Below are 24846 nucleotides of genomic sequence, written 5' to 3'. Positions count from 1 at the left end.
AAACTAAGGGAAAAAATATATAAATAAAAAGCAGAAATACAAAAGGGGAAAAAAAAAAAAAAAAAAAAAAAAAATACCCACAACCCTGGGCAACAGCCTGCATCATTAACTTTTAAATAGTCCTACATAAATACTGCAGATTTTGTTTTGCAAAGTCACAGTAATATACAAAAAGATACATATGGTGTTCCTCAAAGTTTACATTTCATTTTTTTTTTTAATTTTTAAAAATTTTTTTTAAAAAGAATTCTTTAATATTTATATCCATTCTTACAGTGTACTTCTTAAAGTCACTTTCCTCTCGTTTCTTTCGCTCCAGAACTTATACACCAAGACACTTTTGAAAACCTACTTTGATCTAATAATAATTTACCTGAAGAGAGACATGAAAGGAAAACAAAAAAAGTGAACAAGTTTTTTTTCTACAAATACATTTTGAAAAATTGTCCTGTGATACTCACACAGTCTCCGTGAATAATGCCTGCAATAAATACACAAGTCACAAGATACTGTTTTGTAAGGCCTCTTCAAAAATAAAGAATTAAAAAAATCCCTGATGGTTAGTTTGGCTTTCGCGGTCCCCCTGCATTCCGTAATCACCTCACAGACATGCAGCAATGGGCTTTATTTGCCAGATCCACCAACCTTCTGCAAGTCTTTTTGCCTCCTTGAAGTGAAGGCAGCAGCTTTTGAATCAGACTAATCTTTACCATGCATCTTATTCACGAGAATCCCCCCCCCCCCCACAACCCCACGCCTTCAAGCCCAGGCTCAGATGAAGCTGCTTACCTGTCCAATGCCCCTTTACCCTGCCTAGACCAACGCTTGCAACCATTCAACGTGTCAGCCTTTTCATCTAGCGAGTCTCCTGAGTTTAGAAAACCTGGCTCAAACTGGAGGATTGCAATTCATTTATTTATACATATGAATAAATATGCACAAACACACACATATATATAAATAAATAAGCAGCCAACGTTCAACGCAATCCCTCTGTCACCACCTCTCTTCAGCAAAAAATGTCCTTTATTATTTTTACTAGTGCAATCAAGCAAATTATCCTCCTAAATAAAGCCCACCCCCTCCCCTCAGGGTCTTGCTCCATGACCTGCAGTTGTTCTACTGCATGCGATCAGATGGCACCTGCTGGGCCGGGTACTGGACAAAAGCTTGGGTGGAGGTTGCTGCAGTCGAGAGTGGCTGTTGCAAAGCCGAGGTAGGGTAACTGTAGCCCACAAAGCCTGGCGAGGCTGCATAAGGGTACTGCTCATAAGCACTAGAGGCATACTGGGAATAAGCAGTACTGTAGTCCATGTAGGGAGAAGTGACCGAGGATAGCTGGGTGGGAATGAGGACACTGGGCTGAACAATGGCTTGAGGATAGATGAACGGCTGAGTAAGCCTGAAAAAGAAAAAGAAAAATGTTACTTGCAATTAAAGGGCACAATGAGTCCCATGTTGCCCTGAAAGAGACAGCAAAATAGGATCAGCTGGTGCACCTAAAAGGCTCATGCTGGTTAACACCAGATTACGCATCAATGCTCCACTGGAGGAGTCCGTAGTTGTCTGCGTTTGTTAAAGATTTCAATAGGACAGTCCTTCATTAATGCCATCCTCAGCTGGCACGATAAGTGTAGTCATAGAAAGACCTCTGGCCTCAAACCCCTCACACACTATTTCTGATTCAAACATCTTTGGTGAGGAAGAGGGATTAGAATACATCTATTGGACAGGAAATACACATTTGCAATCATACTTCACAAACAATACAACTATACTGGCAAAGGTATGTGCTACATGTCAGTTTACGCTGACAAAACAAATACTGAGGCAGATTGTTATACTCTGGCTGACCGAAAAGACTCCGGCTTCTTCAGTATTAAAACAATACTAAATGGCTGTGTTAACCATCTCTTTCCCAAAAGCAAGCCACATTCCATTGTGCCACGACAGCAAATGACAATGACATTTCCTGAAACCGCAGAGCTGATAACCAACAGATCAGTTATAGCAAGCAGCACACAAACTCACTGGTGGAACATTACAGAGCAGGTAAATATCTAAAGACATCTGTTTGGCCGAGACGTTTAAAAGAAAAGTTAAACTAATGAAAAAGTAGAGAGAGATGCATTTAAGCACTTGATTCCCAGGATGTGAACACATGGACAACTCAAAAATTACCATTTGGGTTTATTTAGCAAGGTTGAATTAGGCTAGAAATAGAGCTAGAGAACAAAAAAAAAGTTTATATAAGGCCTTACTAAGAAAATACAAACTGAACTTTCAGTTGATTAGGCAGGGGGGAAAAAAAATAATAAATCAACCCCACCAAACAAGTCTTAATATCTACCTGCTGTTGAAAGCATCTTACTGAGATGTATTGGTGCAGTTAAACAGTAGAATAGAGACTGGAACATTAGGGCACTGGCACAGGAGTGATGCCCAAAAACTACCACAGAAAAAGAAGCCAGAGAGGTGGCAACATGTCGTGGGTGTAAGAAGGCAACACTCCTGGGACCATGAAATCCATAAAGCAGCCTTGGAAACTTGGCCATTTAAGAGCAGCTCTTGGAGAGTTCTAGTCTAATGTCAATGGAGCAAACATGGGGTCAACAGTGACTCTGGATATCACTGTGGGGTTAGTCTGGAGATTAAACCTGCTCTGCAAGCTGCCTCTCAAAAAGTGGTCTAAACAGTTTTAACCCAGGAGGAGAGCTGTGCACAGGCATTTAACTGGCAGAGGAAGAGCTGCCAGGAGTGAGTATAAAGAGAGAGTGAGAGGGAGCAGGGCACACACTAATTTAAAAAGAAAACTTTCAAGTTGCATGGAAGAAAAGTCAAGTGGGCAAGATATGTGCTAGATATGGAAATACAAACCCTTGCAGACTTCTATTTGTTACTACAGGTTGAGAGAAAAGTTCTAACATCCAAAACCTCTGAATGCTGACATGACACCAGAAGTGGAAAAACCTCTGAATGCTGACATGACACCAGAAGTGGAAAATTCAAGTGTGAAAATGTGTCAAAATGGCTTTATTCGTTTGGAGTACAAAGGGCATGGGCAAACCACAGGCAGTTCAGAAGCTAAGCATGTTCGGGCCTGGCCAGTACGTGGATGGGAGACTTGCTGCTGCAAGTGGTGATGGTGAGGACAATGAGGTATAGCACTTACCCTGTGGTGTGAACGTGGATCCCAATGTCCCAGTTCAATGACAAGGACACTGTGCTGTTAAAATGGCGCAGTACTTCAGATGAGATATAAAACGGAGATCCCGACTCTCTGTGCTCATAAAACATCCCTTGGCATCTTTCATAAAGATTAGGATGTATCCTGATATCCTGGATAAATGTCCCACCATGCACTAGTCATTCAGGCCCCCTAATCATCCCCGGTTTGTAATTGGCTCTTTTTCTGACTACTTCACCATCCAAAAGCTAATGTGTGGTGAGCGTACTTGTGCAAAATGGCTGCCATCACATCATCTGGGTGGATGCTGCACATTAGTGGTTGCTGAAGTGGCTCCCCATACTTTGTGTAAAGTGCTTTGGCAACACATGATCAATGCTCCACAGGGGAATGGGAACAATGTCCCACAAAGCTTTGAGTACTGCAAGGAAATGACACAGGATTGACGACTGGGACAGGAGTATTTTGTGAAGTGCTCAGTTTACCGTAGAAAAACCAGACACTGCTGCAAATCACCTTTTTATGTTGGCAAAGACAGGTTGTTTCATATATGTGCATCCCCACCATTTGAAAACTGCAACTGGGTTGGTCAATTAAGAACTTCCTGCACAGCAGGTATTATGGGAATGAACGTTGGCAAAGATATTCCTGAGAACAGCGGGGAGCCTACTGTATATAAACTGATAAAGACAAGACATTCTTCAGTGCAAACATGCAGCATTCTCACTCTTAAAAGGCAACGAACATACAGGCTATACATCATATTAATCACTTTATGAGGTTTAATATAAGTCATGTCAAATGAATTATTCTGCATTTGAGGCATCAACTTGCTAGTCTGGCTACAGGTCCCTACTTCATCAAGGGTATCTTCAAGATTTTTTATTATGTACATGCAAAAATTCCAAAATCCAAAAATATGAAAAGTCTAAAATTCTTCCAGTCCCAGGCATTTTGGATTAGGGATACTTAACCTGTGTTCCGTTTTTCACTTTCTTTATTCCTTCCTTAAATTTACTTACAAGACTCCACCCATTACTTTGATAGCATTATCTTTACTTGACTGCTTATCATAAACCTATTTAAAAAAAAAAAAACCAGGCCCTTTACAAGAAACAATACCAATAGTGCAGACAGATGGTCGATGTATAAGTAGGCTCCACATTGCGATTGGCACTTGCATAACCAAGGGCAAGGAATTATACCACCTCACATTGCTGGGGCAGGGGCAGCCAGGCTTGTCACCTTCCAGTACTTGCATGCCCAACCAAACCTCCTGTTGCTTTTCAATTATTTTTCTTTGTAATATTATATTATTTAATAAAATGCTTTAGTGAAAAGTAGATCACAATAATATAATAATGTCTTCGATCAAATTAGATTAAATAGTTCTTATTTTCTGAAGGGAAGGGTTTATAGCCACAATCTATATATCCTATAGAACTGTTGCACACACAAAACTCCACATGAGCATTAGGACTGTTACCCAATTAAGGGTAAAAATCAGGTCAGAGTCTCCAAGGCTCACTAGTAAGTCATGAAAACTTGCTCAGTTAGATCATATGTATCCATACCTGTTAGTGAAATGCACCATTACCATGATCTACAATGAAAGTTCAGGAAGCATGATGCCCATTAGTTCAAAATGAGTATTAAATAAAATATTTTGACATTTAAAGTAATCCATGTACAAACCGATTGTTAGACATCCACTATGATGTTTATTTCTATGAAGAATATCTGGACCACATCTCCTAAACACTCCTAATGAGACAGATACTCATATTTGTACTTCAACACAAGACCAGCAAAGAATGAAACTAATAATGCTGCTTGTATTTGTAAAAAATATATCACATGAAGAATGATCTCTGCACAAGCAAGTTTACAAACAAATGCTATATATTCTTTGCCTACCTCAAAATTACACTCCCATGACTGAAAATGGCTTGAAAGTTATATAGGGTTCGGGGTTTAGGGTGCTACCTTTTTGTGCCTAAACATGAATGACAAACACACATGCATAGACTTTGGAATTTGACACTGTACATATACACTAAAGCAGAGCATCAGTCATATAGCAAAATATACCAAATATTCCAGCATGGATTAAAAGAGTAACATTTTCGTTTTTTTGAATATTCAAGTCAAAAGGCAAATCCTAACTCAACACAAATGTTATTGCAAACCATAAAGGATACTACACATGCAAAACACCAGACAAATAGTCAGCTTCGTAAGTATTTGGACAGTGACACAATTGTCATCATTTTGGTTCTGTACACCACCATAATGATTTGAAACAAAATCAATCAAGATGTGATTGAAGTATAGACATTCAGCTTTAATTCAAAGGGTTTAACAAAAATATTGTATGAGCTGTTTAGAAAAAAAGATATTTTTTAAACATGGTCCCCCTATTTTCAGGGGCTCAAAAGTATTTGAGCAAACTAACATGATTATAAATACAAGGATAATTTTTAAATACTTGTTTGAAAACCCTTTACACTCAATGTCTGCCTGAAGTTTGGAACCCATGGCCATCTCCAAGTGCTGGGTTTCCATCCTACTGCTGCTTTGACAGTCCTTTACTGTAGCCATCTTCAAGTGCTGCTTGTTTGTTGGACTTTCAGCCATCAGTTTGGTCTTCAGCAAGTGAAATGCGTATCCAATTGGGTTGAGGTCAGTTGATTAACTTGGTCATTGAAGAATATTTGGTTTGCTCTTACAGTATGTTTTGGCTCATTGTCCATCTGTATTGTGACGCGTCGTCCTATCAGTTTTGCAGCATTTGTCTCAATCTGAGCAGATTGTATAACCCTGTACACTTCGGAATTCATCCTGCTACTTCTGTCAGCAGTCACACCATTAATAAACACCACTGACAATCACGGATGCCCATGTTGTAACACGGCCTCCACCATTTCACAGATGAAGTGATATTCATCAGATCATGAGCCAGTTCTTCTCTTCTGCATATTCAGCTCATTCCAACATTCTGGTATCAGAATGAAACTGTTCTAGAACTTGACAGGCTTTAAAAAAAATAAATTCTGGCAAAAGCTAATCTGCCCTTCCTATGCTTGATGTTCACCAGTGGTTTGCACCTTGTGCTAAACCTTCTGTGTTTACTTTCAGCAGTACTTTGGCGATGACAGGCCCATCTCAGAGAGTGTTCTTGGTTTGGCCAAATGTTCTGAATGGGATTATCTTCCCAAAGGACAGAATACTGTGATCATCCACCACAGCTGATCTTGTGTTGCTGAGCTCACCAGTACATTCCTTCTTTTCAAGGATGTACCAAATGGTTGATCTGACCACTTCTGGTGTTTCTACTCTCTCTCTCTCTCTAATGGGTTTATGTTTTCTCTGCTAATGGACTGTTATTATTTGCATGAACAGCTATTTGGACTTCATATTGACAGATCACAGCGACAGCTTCCAAATGCAAATTCCACACTTGGAATCAATTCCAGACCTTTTACCTGCTTAATGACATAATGAGGGAACTGCTTCCACCTGGCTATGGAACAGCTTGTCCGTCAAATGTCCATATACTTTTGAGCCTCTGGAAATGGTGTGTCTGTACAGAAAAAATGTCTGTCACTCCTAAATGGCTCATACAATAATTTTGGTTAACCCCTTAAATTAAAGCTGAAATTCTACACTTCAAATCACAATGATTGTTTAATTGATTGTGGTGGGGTAGAGAGCTAAAATGATGAAAATGTCACTGTACAAATACTTTTGGACCCGATTGTATGTAGTACTTGTACAAATTTTTTTTTTTTTTTTTTTTTCCCCACAGCAGGTTAATTTATAAAAACACACCGACTTGATCGCCTTTCAAAAAAAATGAGTTGTGTATGAGGCCATGCTTACTGGAGTAGGCAATGTGATCTAATATTAAATTAGTGGGTCTAAAACTCAGGACAGCCTCCACCTGAAGATCCAACCCTACTCTACTTTGGGACATTGGGTAGATCAGTTACCCTACGGTGTTCCTCTATTACTAAAATATAAATAATAAATAAATAAAGAAAAAAAAAGAAAAATCACCTCAACCTAATGCTGTATTTGAATAGAGCACTGGGTTGGTAACTATTGTAGAAAGACTACTGTACAATAAATAAATAAATGCATTCTTGACTATTTGGTTTCTTTTACTACTGTATGCATTAGTCTGTATTCAATACACAGACAAGCTCTTTGCAGAATAAAACAATGACTAATAACTGGAAAAAATAAATAAAATACATTTCAAACAGTATTATTTTAGCTCACCCATTTTAATATTTATGACTTTTGGAGAAGAAAAATCAACTGCCTACTCAAGACAACAAATGTGAATATTTCAAAACATAATCAAAGCTGTATACCAAGGTATAACTAGATTTCCTTGAACTGATGCAGGTCTCATTTGACTGGGTCCCTCAAAATGCCAATGGACATACAGAGTTACGTCTACTTTTAATTAATTGCAGCAGCAAGTGCTCAAAGCCTACTACAGCGTATAATTTACATAATGAATAGTAATAGGAAAAAAAAAAGTTTATTGGGGGTTATTGAAATTAAGTGCTAATATCAATTTAAGCATAATTTTCATTTGATTAGAAACATCTTCTGCACTTTCTTAAAACATGAACTTTCCTTTAAACAATAGATTTTACCCTCCCGTATTGTCTAAGGTTATATGATGCTCGACTCACATCATAGCATTTTTAGGAGTACAGTTCAATGGTTGGCATGAAGAACCATTAAAGAATACATTGTACAGTTTTTTTTATTTAATTTTTTTAGGATACTTGCTGCTGCCTGGGAACTACAGTATACCATAAGTTCATATTTTTATGTGTCTTTGAAATAACAGTCAAGTAGAAAGCTAGTATATTTCTGTTTCACCTAGAAAACAATTTATGCTGCTTTAAATAACTGTTAAATTGACCAAAATTCACACACCCCACCCAACCATCAAGTAAAAGCAGTACACAAATCCCAAACTGGTCCCCAAGAAAGGATTAAAAAAAAAAAAAAAAAAAAAAAAAAAAAAAAGGACGAGAATCCACCCCACACCACACACGTGATTTAAATTGCACTTCAAGCTCAAATCATTTGTCACCACAAGCAGAAGCCATGCCACACTAGAACGAGGGTGGGAATGAGTTACATGAGAAAAAAAAGACAGTTGAACAGCACCATAGCACAGCACTCCACAGCACGCACACTGCAAAGCCGGTGACTGGACCTAGCCTGGAGGAATGGCATCGTTGCATCTTAGGGAAAGCCTCCGCCCTTTGAGACACTGGGTTTATCCTAACCGCCATCAGTTGTTCTCAACCTGTCCATGTGACCAAGAGTGCCAAAGAGAAAGATGTTAGAAACATAGACACCAGTGCAGATTTTCCTCAGTGGCCAAGTCATAGAAGATCATTTCCTTGCTGATGTATTTTTTTCAATTATTTGCTTTAGAGTCAATTCTCAGGCCTTTGCGCAAAAAAAAAAAAAAAAAATGGGCACAACATGTTGGGCTACACAGTTGCCCCATAAGCCAGTCAGGTCAGCAATGGAGTTCAGACACAGCAGTATTTGTAAAGTTTCAGTTGTTAAAAGTGCAGAAAACCATATGCCCTTGACTATATGCCCACATACTCACAGGAAATACCTTGCCTGGGGGAAAAGCACACAACATAAGATCCTTGTAAGAATCAGCCATTATTTTCCTTGCTGAACCAAAGTGTCCTAGAAACTGGAAAATTCTAGTAGTGAATAATCCCACCAAATGCAGTATTTATTTATTTTTTAAATAAATGACTGGTCAGACCAGGCCCCACCCAGTCCAACAGCAGCTGTCAGAGCATATACAACCAACAATAACCCAAGAGACACCTGAAAAACAGAAGACATGAAATGTGCCAGACTCCAAGAAATCATTTCCTCTTCCGTGTCTGTATACTGAGGTGGCCTGCTCAGCATTCTATCAAGCCATGTTGCTGCCACCACCAACACATTTTGTGACAGCGAATTTAAATTTCCTATGCTACAAATAAATAAATACACACACACATATTCAAGGTACATGCATCTCTGGTCTACACATTTGACTACTCCCTTATCCCCCAGTCTTTCCAAAACACTTAACCTAGTTATTAACACTTCCTCCAGTCACCCAAAATACAGAACATGAAAAACTTGAACTGTTTTACAATTCCTCACTAGCTACCAACAGTACTACTTCCTAAGGGTGCAGAGCTGGAAAAGCCTGTATAAGCCAAAGCCACAAGCTTTCACACAAATAGCAGCATTATATCTGGATTCATGGAAAAGTATCTTACAGTAACAAAAACACACCCTTCACAGGATCACTTGTGCACCTTGACCAAAGTACTTCATTAACAAAAATGATACAGCTACACTTCCACAGATCTAGCAAATTGTAGCCATTTTTGCCATTTGTAAGCAGATTTCTAATTCAACAGTTATGAACTAGAAATTTCAGCTAAGGCTGTTACTCCGGAGTACCCAGATGACATACCCCAGTTGTTACCTTCATCCTTGCAACCTGTGCCTGCCTTTATATCCCTACTTAAGAGGTAACAACTGCTGACTAAAAGGAAAGGCTAGGAAATGCAAATGTACGGCAGATTATGCCACCCTAAGACATACTACCTTGCTTTACAAAAATCATTGTGTAATATCCTGCAGTTTATCAAGTATTACAATTATTTTTAAAATCAAACACTTTCCAAATTATTAAAATAACCACGTTTAATACTATGAAAAGTCATCTCTTAAATTTAAAGTTCTGCTTTTGTAAATGGAGATTTGTAACATACTAATCAAATTCTACTCACCAAATATGCATTTACTCTCCCCTAATCTTAAGGTATCAACATTTCAACATTTTAGTAGTCTGTACCACATTTAGGCACGCTGGAATTTGAATTTATCTACCATAGTTCCCCCATGATTCAAGTGGGGTACTGATATTTTTAAATCAAAAAACTTCAATGCAATGATTTGGTAAAGAACAGCACAGAAATGCCTCGTATTCCTACACTTGTAAAGAGACTTCTCATTTATTATTTAGTTCCACAGGACAAACTGTGCTGAAATGTTTTAAAATCCAGCCCTACATGAAGAATCAGCGTTGCACTCATCAACCCCTTTAGACTCTGCTTAGGGTCGCCCAGGGAAATGCAAGGTGGCATCAGGTGGTTTGAGGCAGCTAGGAAAGCAAGGTCTGAAATACTACTCAGTCAACCCCAAATGCATTTCCAAGAGGGATAACAGCAATTCACAAAAATAATATTACTTCTGAAAACCAAACTAAACATAATCTGAAGGTTAATCTGCCCTACAACAGTGACATCACACACACATACCTACCTTCTCTGGGGAAAAAACATTTACCCTTAAGAGTAGAAAAGCCAATGGGAGTATAAGGAGCTCCTCTGAGGAAATGCAAGTGTAGGATGGTTTAACACCACAATATTCCCACATTAGCTCATTACTTAAGTAGGGGAGAAAAAGAATAAGAGGTGGGTGTCTTAGATCACAAGTTTGAATCTTACCAACAACAGTTTGTAGAAATGCAGCACACAAGTGTTACTATAAAACTTTGCCTATATTTACCAGTGATAAAAGAGTAAAATTCATCGGAGAACTTTTCACAATGACAGCTCAAAACAGGAAACCAGAAATGGGAACCCTTAGCATCTTAAGCAAATTAAACTAGCACTGTAGCTCACAATTTCACAAGATTAACAACCAGAGAAAAAAAATACTGTGTGAGAATTCATAGGAAGTAATCTATATAGTTGATGAAAACCCAATTATACTTCTTTCAAGCATATTCTTAAATTAAACTCTTAAGACTCCATTTTAGATGGTATACAGTACCTCGTAAAAGTGAGTATACCCCTCACATTTTTGTAAACTAGGGGGCATTGCCCCCTGCTCGCTTTGCTCACCAACCCCCGTGTTTGGTTTTCCGGATACACACTTAAGATATTTTTTTTTTTCTTTGAATTGATATTTTATTAGTTTCACTTTTATTTCAGAAAAGATATTTTTTTTTTTCTTTGAATTGATATTTTATTAGTTTCACTTTTATTTCAGAACTTATGTAAAAACAATATTTGGAATCTATGGAGTCCCAATATGCTGAACCTTTTAAATGAGGTCAGTGAGACATGTGTTTAATGACTTTGTACCATAATTCAGGATAGGTTTCTCTGTTTGGAATTTTAGCACAGAAAAAAGCGATCTACATCATCAGCAGTTAATAATTTTTTTTGCAAAGTAAAGAATAAATGCATGTGAGGTAAAACACGTTTCTGAAATTCTCTAACTTAAACTTCAAAGACTTACAATATTTGTGTCCATATATTTGATCTCTATTCGCCTTTTCGTTATTTCTCCAAGTAATAATTTCTTTTTCTGCGCTAATGCGATGTTTTTTTTTTTTTTTGTCGTATCTTGCTCTACATGTGTTTCGTGCCTACGTTTGTTTCGAGTCTTTTGAATTCCAGTTTTCATTATCTCTAACCTGCTCTGTATGAGTTTGGCCCCTTTGTTTTGTAACCTCTTTATGAAGTTTTACTTTGTTTTCAACTCGGTCTTATTTCTGACCTTGCTTTGTCCTGCTTCAATTCCCCCCCCACCCCCGATTACACCTGGACCGTGGTGATGTATTTTCTTTTTCAAGTAATAATTTCCATTTGTTTGCGCTACTGCGATCTTTACTTTCTTTTTTTTTTTTTTTTTTATACTTCCTAATTTTTCTACTTTCATATTCTTTAACTTTCTCCACATTTGTATCGTGCAAATGTATTTAACCTTTCGAATTCCACTGCTTTGATAATCTGCTCTGCATGTGTATAGCGCCAAAGTTTGTGAACGCGTTTATGAAGTTCTACTTTGTCTTTTACATTGTCTTTTAATTCTCAGCCCGATTGGACGTGCTTTGTTTCAATTCCACTTGTTATGGGCCGATAATTACGTTCCTTATTTTCTGAATTTGCACCTAGATTATTTTTTCTTTTTTGCTCTTTTTTCTCTCCAACACGTTTGAGTCTCTTCTCTCCGCGCTGCTTTCTTCTTTGCTTAGTCGTTGACGTTTCATTTATAACTTATTGTCCTTATACGTTTTACATGCGCCAAGACCCTGGATCTGTGCGTGCTCAAATCCTTCACAAGACTGAATATTTTGCCGCCCCGTTGTCTTATTTGATATTGATTGTAAGTAGGGCGTGTCTTGCAAGAATCTCATGTTCTATGTCATTGCGAGACGGTCCTGGGTCAACCTCTTGGCACAATGTCTCATGTTTAAGGTCCTCGCGGATCTTTTAACTGTCTTCCGTGATCTTAACGTGAAGATCATGTCTCGACGCCCTACTGTTTCTCTCCAGGATTTTTTTATAATAGAGAGATATTTTATTATATCTTTTCAGGGGACAACACTGAAAATACGACACTTTGATACAATGTAAAGTAGTCAGTGTACAGTTTGCATAACTAACTAAATTTGCTGTCCCCTCAAAATAACTCCACACACATATCTAAATATCTAAACCGTTGGCAACAAAAGCGAGTACACCCCTCAGTGAAAAATGTCCAAATTGTGCCCAATTAGCCATTCCATTTCCCTCCCCAGTGTCATGTGACTTGTTAGTGTTGCAAGGTCTCAGGTGTGAATGGGGAGCATCATGGCACCTCATGGCAAAGAACACGGAGGATCTGAAAAAAAGAATTGTTGCTCTACATAAAGACGGCCTAGGCTATAAGAAGATTTCCAACACCCTGAAACTGAGCTGCAGCACGGTGGCCAAGACCATACAGCGATTAAACAGGACAGGCTCCACTCAGAACAGGTCTCGTCATGGTCAACCAAAGAAGTTGAGTGCATGTGCCCAGCGTCATATCCAGACGTTGTCTTTTGAAAATAGATGTACGAGTGCTGCTAGCATTGCTGCAGAGGTTGAAGGGGTGGGGTCAGCCTGTCAGTGCTCAGACCATACGCCGCACACGATTGTCTCAGAAGGAACCCTCTTCTAAAGATGATGCACAAGAAAGCCCGCAAACAGTTTGCTGAAGACAAGCAGACTAAAGACATGGAATACTGGAACCATGTCCTGTGGTCTGATGAGACCAAGATAAACTTATTTGGTTCAGATGGTGCCAAGCGTGTGTCAAAGACAAGTGTGTCTTGCCTACAGTCAAGCATGGTGGTGGGAGTGTCATGGTTTGGGGCTGCATGAGTGCTGCCAGCACTGGGGAGCTACAGTTCATTGAGGGAACCATCACTGCCAACATGTACTGTGACATAATGAAGCAGAGCAGGATCACCTCCCTTAGGAAACTGGGCCGCAGGGCAGTATTCCAACATAACGACCCCAAACACACCTCCAAGACGACAACTGCCTTGCTAAAGAAGCTGAGGGTAAAGGTGCTGGACTGACCAAGCATGTCTCCAGACCTAAACCCTATTGAGCATCTGTGGGGCATCCTCAAACGGATGCCGTGATGTCGTCATGGAGGAGTGGAAGAGGATTCCAGTGGCAGCCTGTGAAGCTCTAGTGAACTCCATGCCCAAGAGAGTTAAGGCAGTGCTGGAAAATAATGGTGGCCACACAAAATAGACGCTTTGGGAGCAATTTGTACATTTTTCACTTAGGGGTGTACTCACTTTTGTTGCCAGCGGTTTAGACATGAATGGCTGTGTGTCTAGTTATTCTGAGGGGACAGCAAATTTACAGTTATACAAACTGTACACCAGTGGTTTCCAAACTTTATTTTATCACGGCTCCCTTAAAAATATTTGATCATATGGCGCCTCTCTTCCATTTTATAAAATACTACAAACACAAAAATTTTTAGTACTAAATAATTTATTAAGATAAACTCTTATATACAAGAAAAAAACGAATAACAATATTTTATTATTGTCGCTTAATGAGATGGATGTGCTTGCCTATTAGCGCAATGTTTATCAAATCTCGGTGTCATTGATGAGATAGCTACACGAAGCTCCTTTTCTGCAACCAAACGAGCACGATATTTCGATTTTATTGCAGCTAATGCAGAAAATCCTGTTTCGCATAAATAAGATGTTGCGAACGGCAGCAATACTTTTAAAGCTTTATTTGACAAAATATTATATTCACTCTTAATATCTAGCCAAAATTGAATCAGAGATACATTCTGAAATTTTTGTTTTAAAGAAGTATCACAAGATAGTTCAATCAAGTTTTCTTTCTCAATACTTGTTAATTCAAATTCGTCATCTTCTTCGTCGATAAATGGATTCTGTATCCACGCATATTTTGTAAAATCAAGATCATCAAAATAATTCGAAAAATGAATTAACAAACCATCCAAGTGTTCAACAAATAGATTTTTGTTTGCTTCTATATTAACTTGGGCGCATAAATTTAAAAGTGGAAACATGTCGAACCTATTTTTTTCCAAATTTGTCTTCCATATCTCCATTTTTTTAATGAATGCTTTCACTTTATCTTTTTGAATCAATAAATGCATTTGTGGCCCTTGCATCAATTTATTCAAAACACTCAATTTTCCAAAAATTTCCACCAAATAGGTAAGTTTTTAATAATAAAATTATCATCCCTAAACATATTTGCATCCTCATTATAATTTTCTTCGAGAAAAATTGCAATTTCTTCTTTGAGTTCAAGTACCCTCTGAATCACTTTTGCACGAGATAGCCAGCGCACTTCACAATAATACAAAAGTGAGGTGTAAGCAGCTTCCATATCTTCACACAGCTTTGCAAATAACCTAACTTTTAATGGACTGTTTTTTATGTAGTTTACAACTTTCGTTACTTTTGTAAAAACGTAGTTAAGTTCCTCACTCATATTTTTTGATACGAGAGCTGCTCTGTGGAGCATGCAGTGCGTCCAGAGAACATCGGGTGTTTTCCTTTTAATTAGTACTTGAAGGCCAGTTTTGTGTCCTGACATTGACTGTGCACCGTCTGTACAAAACCCAATGCAATTATTCCACAATATGCCGTTCTCATCAAAACAATTGTCGATTTATATTAAAAATTTCACTGGATGTGGCTTTGCCAGGAATGGGTTTGCAAAATAATATATCTTCAATTATATTATTCTCTTCAACATATCGAACATATGCAATTAAATGTGCGTCTTTAGCTACATCGGTTGCTTCATCTACTTGTAAGGCGAATTTTGAAGTGCGCATCTGAGAAACTAATTGATCACAAAGATCGTCAGATATATCATCGATTCTTCTGCCAACAGTGTTATCAGCAAGCGGTATTTGTCACAACTGTTTTGCATATGATTCGCCAAACATTGTTTTGACCATATCAATAGCTGCTGGCAAAACTAATGTTTCTCCTATTGTGTGTGGTTTTTTACACTTCGCGATTCTGTAAGATACTAAGTACGATGCTAGTAACGCATTTGATGGAATATGAACTATTTTTTTGAACGTTTGCTTTTGTTTAGTGAACTCATCCAATTTTCTTTGAAAAAATTCTTGGGACTTGCCAACGTATTGAGAATGCATAGTTTCAATGTGGTGTTTTAATTTTCCGGGTCTCATACTATCAGCAGCCAAAACTTTCGAACAAAACAAACACATTGGTTTTTCCACATTATCAGTAATAACACTTGTAAATCCGAACGATAAATAAGACGAATCGTATTTTCTTGTCTTGGGAGTTCTTCCTTCCTGATTCCTACTACTTGTGCCAACATCAGATTCTTCATTATTAGAGGATTTTCTCTTATAACCAGTCAAGAACTTATCCATTTCTCTAAAAATATTAGGATAATTAATTTATTGTTCTTAAAAAAATTAAACTTAATTAAATTACTTACTATTGTGATCAGTGAGTAATTAGGTACGTCAAAATAAAATAAGAAACACAATCTAACACTGCTGAGCTAAACTGAAGTCGATATTGTCTCGATTTTTGGAGAGTTACTGGTCGGCCAAGTTACGTGTCATACCGCTGGTGGTTTATCCTTGCAATGAGTGGATATCGTAGGTAAGAAAGTGAGAAGTCCGACAACGCGTCTGAATATTTACGCAGTAATACGCAGCCGCCAAATCTTTTCGCGTATGCGCATAGACAATACAAGCTCTACGGCCTACGTTGCTGATATATTTCTGAACCGTACTGTTTGCTACGGGGTAAGGGTAGCATCAGCAGCATAGTAGTTAATATGTACCTATATGTTACGTATCGTATTAGCTGCACGTGCACTTTTTTTTTGTCAATCCTGGCTAATATTCGCGCCTCCCCTTAGACTAGTCCACGCCTCTCTAGGGAGGCGCGCCTCCCAGTTTGGAAAACGCTGCTGTACACTGACTACTTTACATTGTATCAAAGTGTCGTATCTTCAGTGTTGTCCCATGAAAAGATATAATAAAATATTTCCAAAAATGAGGGGTGTACAGTAATCCCTCCTCCATCGCGGGGGTTGCGTTCCAGAGCCACCCGCGAAATAAGAAAATCCGCGAAGTAGAAACCATATGTTTATATGGTTATTTTTATATTGTCATGCTTGGGTCACAGATTTGCGCAGAAACACAGGAGGTTGTAGAGAGACAGGAACGTTATTCAAACACTGCAAACAAACATTTGTCTCTTTTTCAAAAGTTTAAACTGTGCTCCATGACAAGACAGAGGTGACAGTTCTGTCTCACAATTAAAAGAATGCAAACATATCTTCCTCTTCAAAGGAAACAGAGGAAAGCAAACAAATCAATAGGGCTGTTTGGCTTAAGTATGCAAAGCACCGCCGGTACAAAGCTGTTGAAGGCGGCAGCTCACACCCCCTCCGTCAGGAGCAGAGAGAGAGAGAGAAACAAAGTCAAAAATCAATACGTGCCCTTTGAGCTTTTAAGTATGCGAAGCACCGTGCAGCATACTTAAAAGCTGCACACAGAAGGTAGCAACGTGAAGATAATCTTTCAGCATTTTTAGACGAGCGTCCATGTCGTCTAGGTGTGCGAACAGCCCCCCTGCTCACACCCCCTACGTCAGGATCACAGATAGTCAGCACAAGAGAGAGAGAGAGAAAGAAAAGTAAGTTGGGTAGCTTCTCAGCCATCTGCCAATAGCGTCCCTTGTATGAAATCAACTGGGCAAACCAACTGAGGAAGCATGTACCAGAAATTAAAAGACCCATTGTCCTCAGAAATCCGCGAACTAGCAAAAAATCCGCGATATATATTTAAATATGCTTACATATAAAATCCGCGATAGAGTGAAGCCGCGAAAGGCGAAGCGCGATATAGCGAGGGATCACTGTACTCACTTTGTGAGATACTGTACCTGAAGTTTAATCAATTGTGTAGTAGTACTATATCCGTCACATACCTCAATTTGGACAAGAGCATCAAGTAAAAGACAGAAAGAACCAAAAATGAACAAGACTGGCACTTGACAAAAGCCAAGGAAATTGAGAATCCATATTACTAACCGAGAATGGTAAACCGGATATGGAAGCAGGTACATGCCCGTGGACGCAGGAGACATAGTGCGCAGGCGCCATACAAAGCCCCCCCCGCCCCAGAGTGAAACAGGAGAGAAGTAATATGGAAGCAGGTACATGCCCATGGACGCAGGAGACATAGTAAAACAAGAGGAGTCAACGCTCTGCCCCAGAGTAAAACGGGACACACTACGGAGTCCACAAAGGTTCACACATCAAACCCGAGATTAGTATGGACACGCGTCTGAAACCGCGGAAGCAAAACTGTCTTGGCTCCAAAACCAAACAGCTCAACAACTAACACAGCTACAACAACGAGCCCGCATGGACAGATATAATGAACGTAGACGCCTACAACACGCGTCTCAAACTGCGGAGGCAAAGCAGGCACGGGTTCAAAACGAAAGAGCTCGAGTGACCGAGATACAAAAACGAGCCCGCCTGGATATAATTAATGAACGCAGGCGCCTACAACGCGCGTCTGAAATGCCGCAAACCAGGCAGGCACGGCTCCAAAAAGAAAGAGCTTGACTGACCGAGATACAAAGTGAAACGGGAAACACTACGGAGTCCGCAGTGGTCCACAATGCACCGCATAATAGTACGGAAGGAGCTCCGTATTAACAGTGGGGGGCCCCAGAGTGACACGGGCGAACACTCCGTATTAAACGTACGTCATCCTCACACGTCCAAACTATACAGCTTAGGTGAATCACATTACAGTGATGCATTATTGACAGTACAGTAAAGATCACAAGATCGCAAACAAATGGAAATTATTACTCGAAAAAAGGGAAAATATAATCACCACGGACCAGGTGTCATTGAAACAAAAGCAGGATAAAGCGAGGTCAGAAATAAATGACTGAGTAGAAAACACAGTAAAACGTCATACAGAGGTTAAAAAAGGGGGCTAAACACATAGAGTAGGTTAGAGATAATGAAAACTGGAATTCAAAAGCTTCAAAAAAAACGTAGGCACGAAACACATGCAGAGCAAGATACAGAATATGAAAGCAGAAAACAACGACAGTGTCAAAACAAAGAAAATAAACATTGCATTAGCACAAAGAAAGAAATTATTACTCGGAGAAATAACGAAATGTCGAATAGAGATCGAATATATGGACACAGGTGATATGTTAGAAGTATGTAAATATTGTACGGTTTTGAAGTTTAAGTCAAGAGAATTTCAAAAACGGAGTTTACCTCACATGCATTTATTGGTTACTTTGCAAAAAACATTATTAACTGCTGATGATGTGGATTGTTTTGTCTGTGCTGAAATTCTAAACAGAGAAACCTATCCTGAATGATTGGTACAAAGTCATTAAACACATCTCACAGACCTCACTTAATAGATTCAGCACATTGGGACTCGAAAGATTCCACATATTGTTTTAACAGAGGTTCAGAAATAAAAGTGAAACTAATGAAATAGCAACAATTCAAAGAAACAAAACTCTTAAACGTGTGTATCTGGAAAAACAAAAACGGGGGTTGGCGAGCAAAGCCCCCTAGTACTTAACAGAAAATATAAACTAACAAGTACCTACTCAAGTGCGTAGGTATGTGGGGATGGGATTATTTAGATCAGCGTTTTCCAAACTGGGAGGCGCGCCTCCCTAGGGAGGCGTGGACTAGTCTAAGGGGAGGCGCGAATATTAGCCAGGATTGACAAAAAAAAAAGTGCACGTGCAGCTAATACGATACGTAACATATAGGTACATATTAACTACTATGCTGCTGATGCTACCCTTACCCCGTAGCAAACAGTACGGTTCAGAAATATATCAGCACCGTAGGCCGTAGAGCTTGTATTGTCTATGCGCATACGCGAAAAGATTTGGCGGCTGCGTATTACTGCGTAAATATTCAGACGCGTTGTCGGACTTCTCACTTTCTTACCTACGATATCCACTCATTGCAAGGATAAACCACCAGCGGTATGACACGTAACTTGGCCGACCAGTAACTCTCCAAAAATCGAGACAATATCGACTTCAGTTTAGCTCAGCAGTGTTAGATTGTGTTTCTTATTTTATTTTGACGTACCTAATTACTCACTGATCACAATAGTAAGTAATTTAATTAAGTTTAATTTTTTTAAGAACAATAAATTAATTATCCTAATATTTTTAGAGAAATGGATAAGTTCTTGACTGGTTATAAGAGAAAATCCTCTAATAATGAAGAATCTGATGTTGGCACAAGTAGTAGGAATCAGGAAGGAAGAACTCCCAAGACAAGAAAATACGATTCGTCTTATTTATCGTTCGGATTTACAAGTGTTATTACTGATAATGTGGAAAAACCAATGTGTTTGTTTTGTTCGAAAGTTTTGGCTGCTGATAGTATGAGACCCGGAAAATTAAAACACCACATTGAAACTATGCATTCTCAATACGTTGGCAAGTCCCAAGAATTTTTTCAAAGAAAATTGGATGAGTTCACTAAACAAAAGCAAACGTTCAAAAAAATAGTTCATATTCCATCAAATGCGTTACTAGCATCGTACTTAGTATCTTACAGAATCGCGAAGTGTAAAAAACCACACACAATAGGAGAAACATTAGTTTTGCCAGCAGCTATTGATATGGTCAAAACAATGTTTGGCGAATCATATGCAAAACAGTTGTGACAAATACCGCTTGCTGATAACACTGTTGGCAGAAGAATCGATGATATATCTGACGATCTTTGCGATCAATTAGTTTCTCAGATGCGCACTTCAAAATTCGCCTTACAAGTAGATGAAGCAACCGATGTAGCTAAAGACGCACATTTAATTGCATATGTTCGATATGTTGAAGAGAATAATATAATTGAAGATATATTATTTTGCAAACCCATTCCTGGCAAAGCCACATCCAGTGAAATTTTTAATATAAATCGACAATTTTTTTGATGAGAACGGCATATTGTGGAATAATTGCATTGGGTTTTGTACAGACGGTGCACAGTCAATGTCAGGACACAAAACTGGCCTTCAAGTACTAATTAAAAGGAAAACACCCGATGTTCTCTGGACGCACTGCATGCTCCACAGAGCAGCTCTCGTATCAAAAAATATGAGTGAGGAACTTAACTACGTTTTTACAAAAGTAACGAAAGTTGTAAACTACATAAAAAACAGTCCATTAAAAGTTAGGTTATTTGCAAAGCTGTGTGAAGATATGGAAGCTGCTTACACCTCACTTTTGTATTATTGTGAAGTGCGCTGGCTATCTCGTGCAAAAGTGATTCAGAGGGTACTTGAACTCAAAGAAGAAATTGCAATTTTTCTCGAAGAAAATCATAATGAGGATGCAAATATGTTTAGGGATGATAATTTTATTATTAAAAACTTACCTATTTGGTGGAAATTTTTGGAAAATTGAGTGTTTTGAATAAATTGATGCAAGGGCCACAAATGCATTTATTGATTCAAAAAGATAAAGTGAAAGCATTCATTAAAAAAATGGAGATATGGAAGACAAATTTGGAAAAAAATAGGTTCGACATGTTTCCACTTTTAAATTTATGCGCCCAAGTTAATATAGAAGCAAACAAAAATCTATTTGTTGAACACTTGGATGGTTTGTTAATTCATTTTTCGAATTATTTTGATGATCTTGATTTTACAAAATATGCGTGGATACAGAATCCATTTATCGACGAAGAAGATGACGAATTTGAATTAACAAGTATTGAGAAAGAAAACTTGATTGAACTATCTTGTGATACTTCTTTAAAACAAAAATTTCAGAATGTATCTCTGATTCAATTTTGGCAAGATATTAAGAGTGAATATAATATTTTGTCAAATAAAGCTTTAAAAGTATTGCTGCCGTTCGCAACATCTTATTTATGCGAAACAGGATTTTCTGCATTAGCTGCAATAAAATCGAAATATCGTGCTCGTTTGGTTGCAGAAAAGGAGCTTCGTGTAGCTATCTCATCAATGACACCGAGATTTGATAAACTTTGCGCTAATAGGCAAGCACATCCATCTCATTAAGCGACAATAATAAAATATTGTTATTCGTTTTTTTCTTGTGTATAAGAGTTTATCTTAATAAATTTTTTAGTACTAAAAATTTTTGTGTTTGTAGTATTTTATAAAATGGAAGAGAGGCGCCATATGATCAAATATTTTTAAGGGAGCCGTGATAAAATAAAGTTTGGAAACCACTGATTTAGATAGTAACTTCATAATCCCTATCTAGGCACTTTTAACTTTGAGACCAGTTTTATTTAAATTGTTTTATATAAAGCACTGTACTATTACTTTTGTGTGACAAGCCAATTTAAAAAAAGTCAACCACACACACACCCCCCCTGTTCCAAAGGTCTGCATTTGAATGCCAGCCAACATACAGTAAGCATATTCTCCTCATGTCTGCATGGGTTTCACACTAGGTGCCCTACAGTTAATCCCATAATATCAAAGACAAGAGAAGACAGACATGTGAGGTTAAGTGGCGACTACACTAACCCTGCATGGCGTGAGCGTGTGCCTTGTCCAATGTTAGGCTCTTGAAGTTTGGTACAGAGTAGGATTATAACAGTTTTGTGTGGCCCTACCACTGCTCACCCAATTTATGAATATTTGCATTCCTTAATTAAGGAAGGCTTAACTACCTATGCTTTATCATAATGTCACACTAAAATAATCAAAATCTCAGGAATATTAATGTCCACATTGTATGGATCAGTATTTGAACCCAGGTCCTTGAAGCCATAAGAGTGGCCAACCAACTACAGTGTACCAGTAACAGTAAAGCTGGTTGGAAAACATTCATGGTTTTTAAAACCACATTATAAAGTGAATTAAATTTCAATTATTTAACATCATATAAACAAATCATTAAGACCACTTAGACAGCTACTGTTTGAAAACAATCAAATAAGATCAACAGGGCACCTGCCTCAAAATTAAAGAATGTTTTTGAGCTGCTCACAAGAGTGCCATCTAGAAAACTGCATAACCAGAACATCTAATGGAACAATAAGTTGATACCTTAGAGAGAAACAAACTATGGATGATTCATAAATAAGCTTTGAAGTATGTCTTGACAATAGGAGTCAAATTTGGAGAACACTGAATGCCCTTTTTAAACTTGATTTGCAGTGAATATAAACTTAACAATAAACTTGTTTACTGTCATTTCACAACTTCAATTAACGGTTATAAAAAAAAAAAAAAAAAAAAAAAAATGAAAGTTGCTATGAAAAGACACCAACATTTTCAGCTATACCACTGTAGGTTTTCACACAGACATCCTTACAAGGCAACAACACACATGCTTCACACTTACCCATACTGTCGATGTATCAGCGCAGGATGAATCTGCTGAACGCCAAGAGCAAAACCTACATGTGATGGGAGGCACACAAAAAGGAGGGAAAAGAGTTAGGATATGAGATGGCATTTATCAAAAAAAAAAAAAAAAAAAATACAAAGCAAACAGTTCAAGACGACAACATCACAAATATCACAAAGGACATTGTAACTCCTCTCCTACTTCTTCTAGAAAGCATAACAATTGAGGATCATTATTTTAAATCTAGATTATAAAATGCATTGCTATCATTAACATAAAAAGGTACAGGTGTTCAATGATCGTTTTCAAAGAAAGACAAAGCAGCAACAACTGCAACGTGAATATCAAGCAGAGCCTCACCCGTCTGCAGGCTCCTAGGCTTTGCACCCAGATAAGCCAGGTTTACATTGGCCTTTCTTCCATCAATGATAGGATTGGGATCTTTGCAAGCCCGTTCTGCAGCACTTCGATCAGTCATGGTCACCTGTGGGTAGTATTCAAAATTCACACAATTACTCCATTACCACTGTTAATGCATGTTAGCGCCACATGACCAGATCGATATACTTGTGAGAAAATAATTACTGAATGAAATTAGCAAACAATGGTTGTGGCCAAATGATTACATTAGCATGGTGCGCAAAAAAAAAAAAAAAAAGGCTTTGGACAACAGGAGGAAATACAAAGCAACGGACAAACATACTCTAGGTAGTGGCAATGACCTGCTCAAACATGTGGCAAGAGAGTGGAAGGGTGTTTACCAGAACTGAGAATTCAGCATGATTTAAAAATAGTCTACACACAAAAGTACAACTAATGATAGCTGATCTGACTTTAAAGGACTTGTTTCTGCAGGAATACCCATTTTGTGTTTCCTGGGATTTCATGTAAAAAGCCATAAACAAAGCAGTGAGAAAATATTTATCCAAAAAACACCAGTTCCGAGTCAGTTGCGCAATGACACGAAGAATCGCCCACAGGAACTCTCATTTCTTTTACATCCTACAGGACCATAAAAACAGGCCCATCCAGTCTGACAGCTTGCAGGTTCTGCTATGTGTTGCTGTTTATTTTTGACACCAGAGGGGTTGGGTCCTGGGGGTTTTGGGAGTCATGGTGGTTACCCTACCCAGCTTTGTTTGCTGCCTACAGCAGGAAAGGGGTAGAGTAATGTTGAAGTTATAAAGTCTCACACAATAAAAGTGCAGCACTAAAGGTTTTTGTAATGCACTTGTTCATATACGTATCATTTTAAAAAGTTCTGACATACAACTGTTTTTGGCAATTGGCATTTCTACTGCAATGCTGCTTCAAAACATGTTATACTGCATATCAAATAATAATCTAATAACTGGATCCCTGCACAAGATGGAACAAGGATGAAAAGGTTAAAATGTTCCTGGTGCTCTATTATTCATTTAATCGTTCACTGAATTGGATACACTTCTTACAAATATCTAATTAAACTTAAAAATACATTCAAGAACAGGAAATTCTAACCTTTTACACAGGTAGTGAATCGTTAGCCTAAATCACTATATCAGATTTTCTAAAAGCTTGCCCTTCTTTAATTTGCATAGTTTTTGCTTTGCTATTCCTTGGACATTTTCAGCTCTGAAATCTTTCAAGATACAAACAGTACACACAACACTTCTGTTAATGGCTACAAAGGGCATGCATTTATTATGAACAATTGTCTACAAGTACAGGAGCAGACAGCCTGTAATTACCTCAACAGAGTTGCAGACTAGAAGACATGATCTAGAAAGTGAAGGGAGCAGCTATTGTTCCAAAGTGATCAAGTCCAATGAATTTCAGCTTTATTGACATAACCCTGCCTGGTCCCCAACACCTCAGC

The 24846-nt window shown here is 38.2% G+C and overlaps 1 protein-coding gene across 1 annotated transcript in view; it reads right to left on the bottom strand.

Moving 5' to 3' along the window:
* Nucleotides 1-231: 231 nt before the first annotated feature.
* rbm38 (RNA binding motif protein 38) overlaps nt 232-24846 on the bottom strand; it is a 32841-nt gene continuing 8226 nt past the window's right edge. The window contains exons 2-4 of the mRNA XM_028811820.2: nt 23349-23472; nt 22983-23037; nt 232-1402 (exon numbers count right to left, since the gene is read on the bottom strand). Of these exons, the coding sequence (XP_028667653.1) occupies nt 1120-1402; nt 22983-23037; nt 23349-23472 (462 nt within the window). The 3' untranslated portion in view covers nt 232-1119. The remainder of the gene's footprint in view (nt 1403-22982; nt 23038-23348; nt 23473-24846) is intronic.

The sequence above is a fragment of the Erpetoichthys calabaricus genome, chromosome 10, assembly GCF_900747795.2.
Source record: "Erpetoichthys calabaricus chromosome 10, fErpCal1.3, whole genome shotgun sequence".
NCBI classification, from domain to species: domain Eukaryota; kingdom Metazoa; phylum Chordata; class Cladistia; order Polypteriformes; family Polypteridae; genus Erpetoichthys; species Erpetoichthys calabaricus.
The sequence above is the reverse complement of the archived record's forward strand: the minus strand, read 5'-3'. Positions and strand labels throughout refer to the sequence as shown.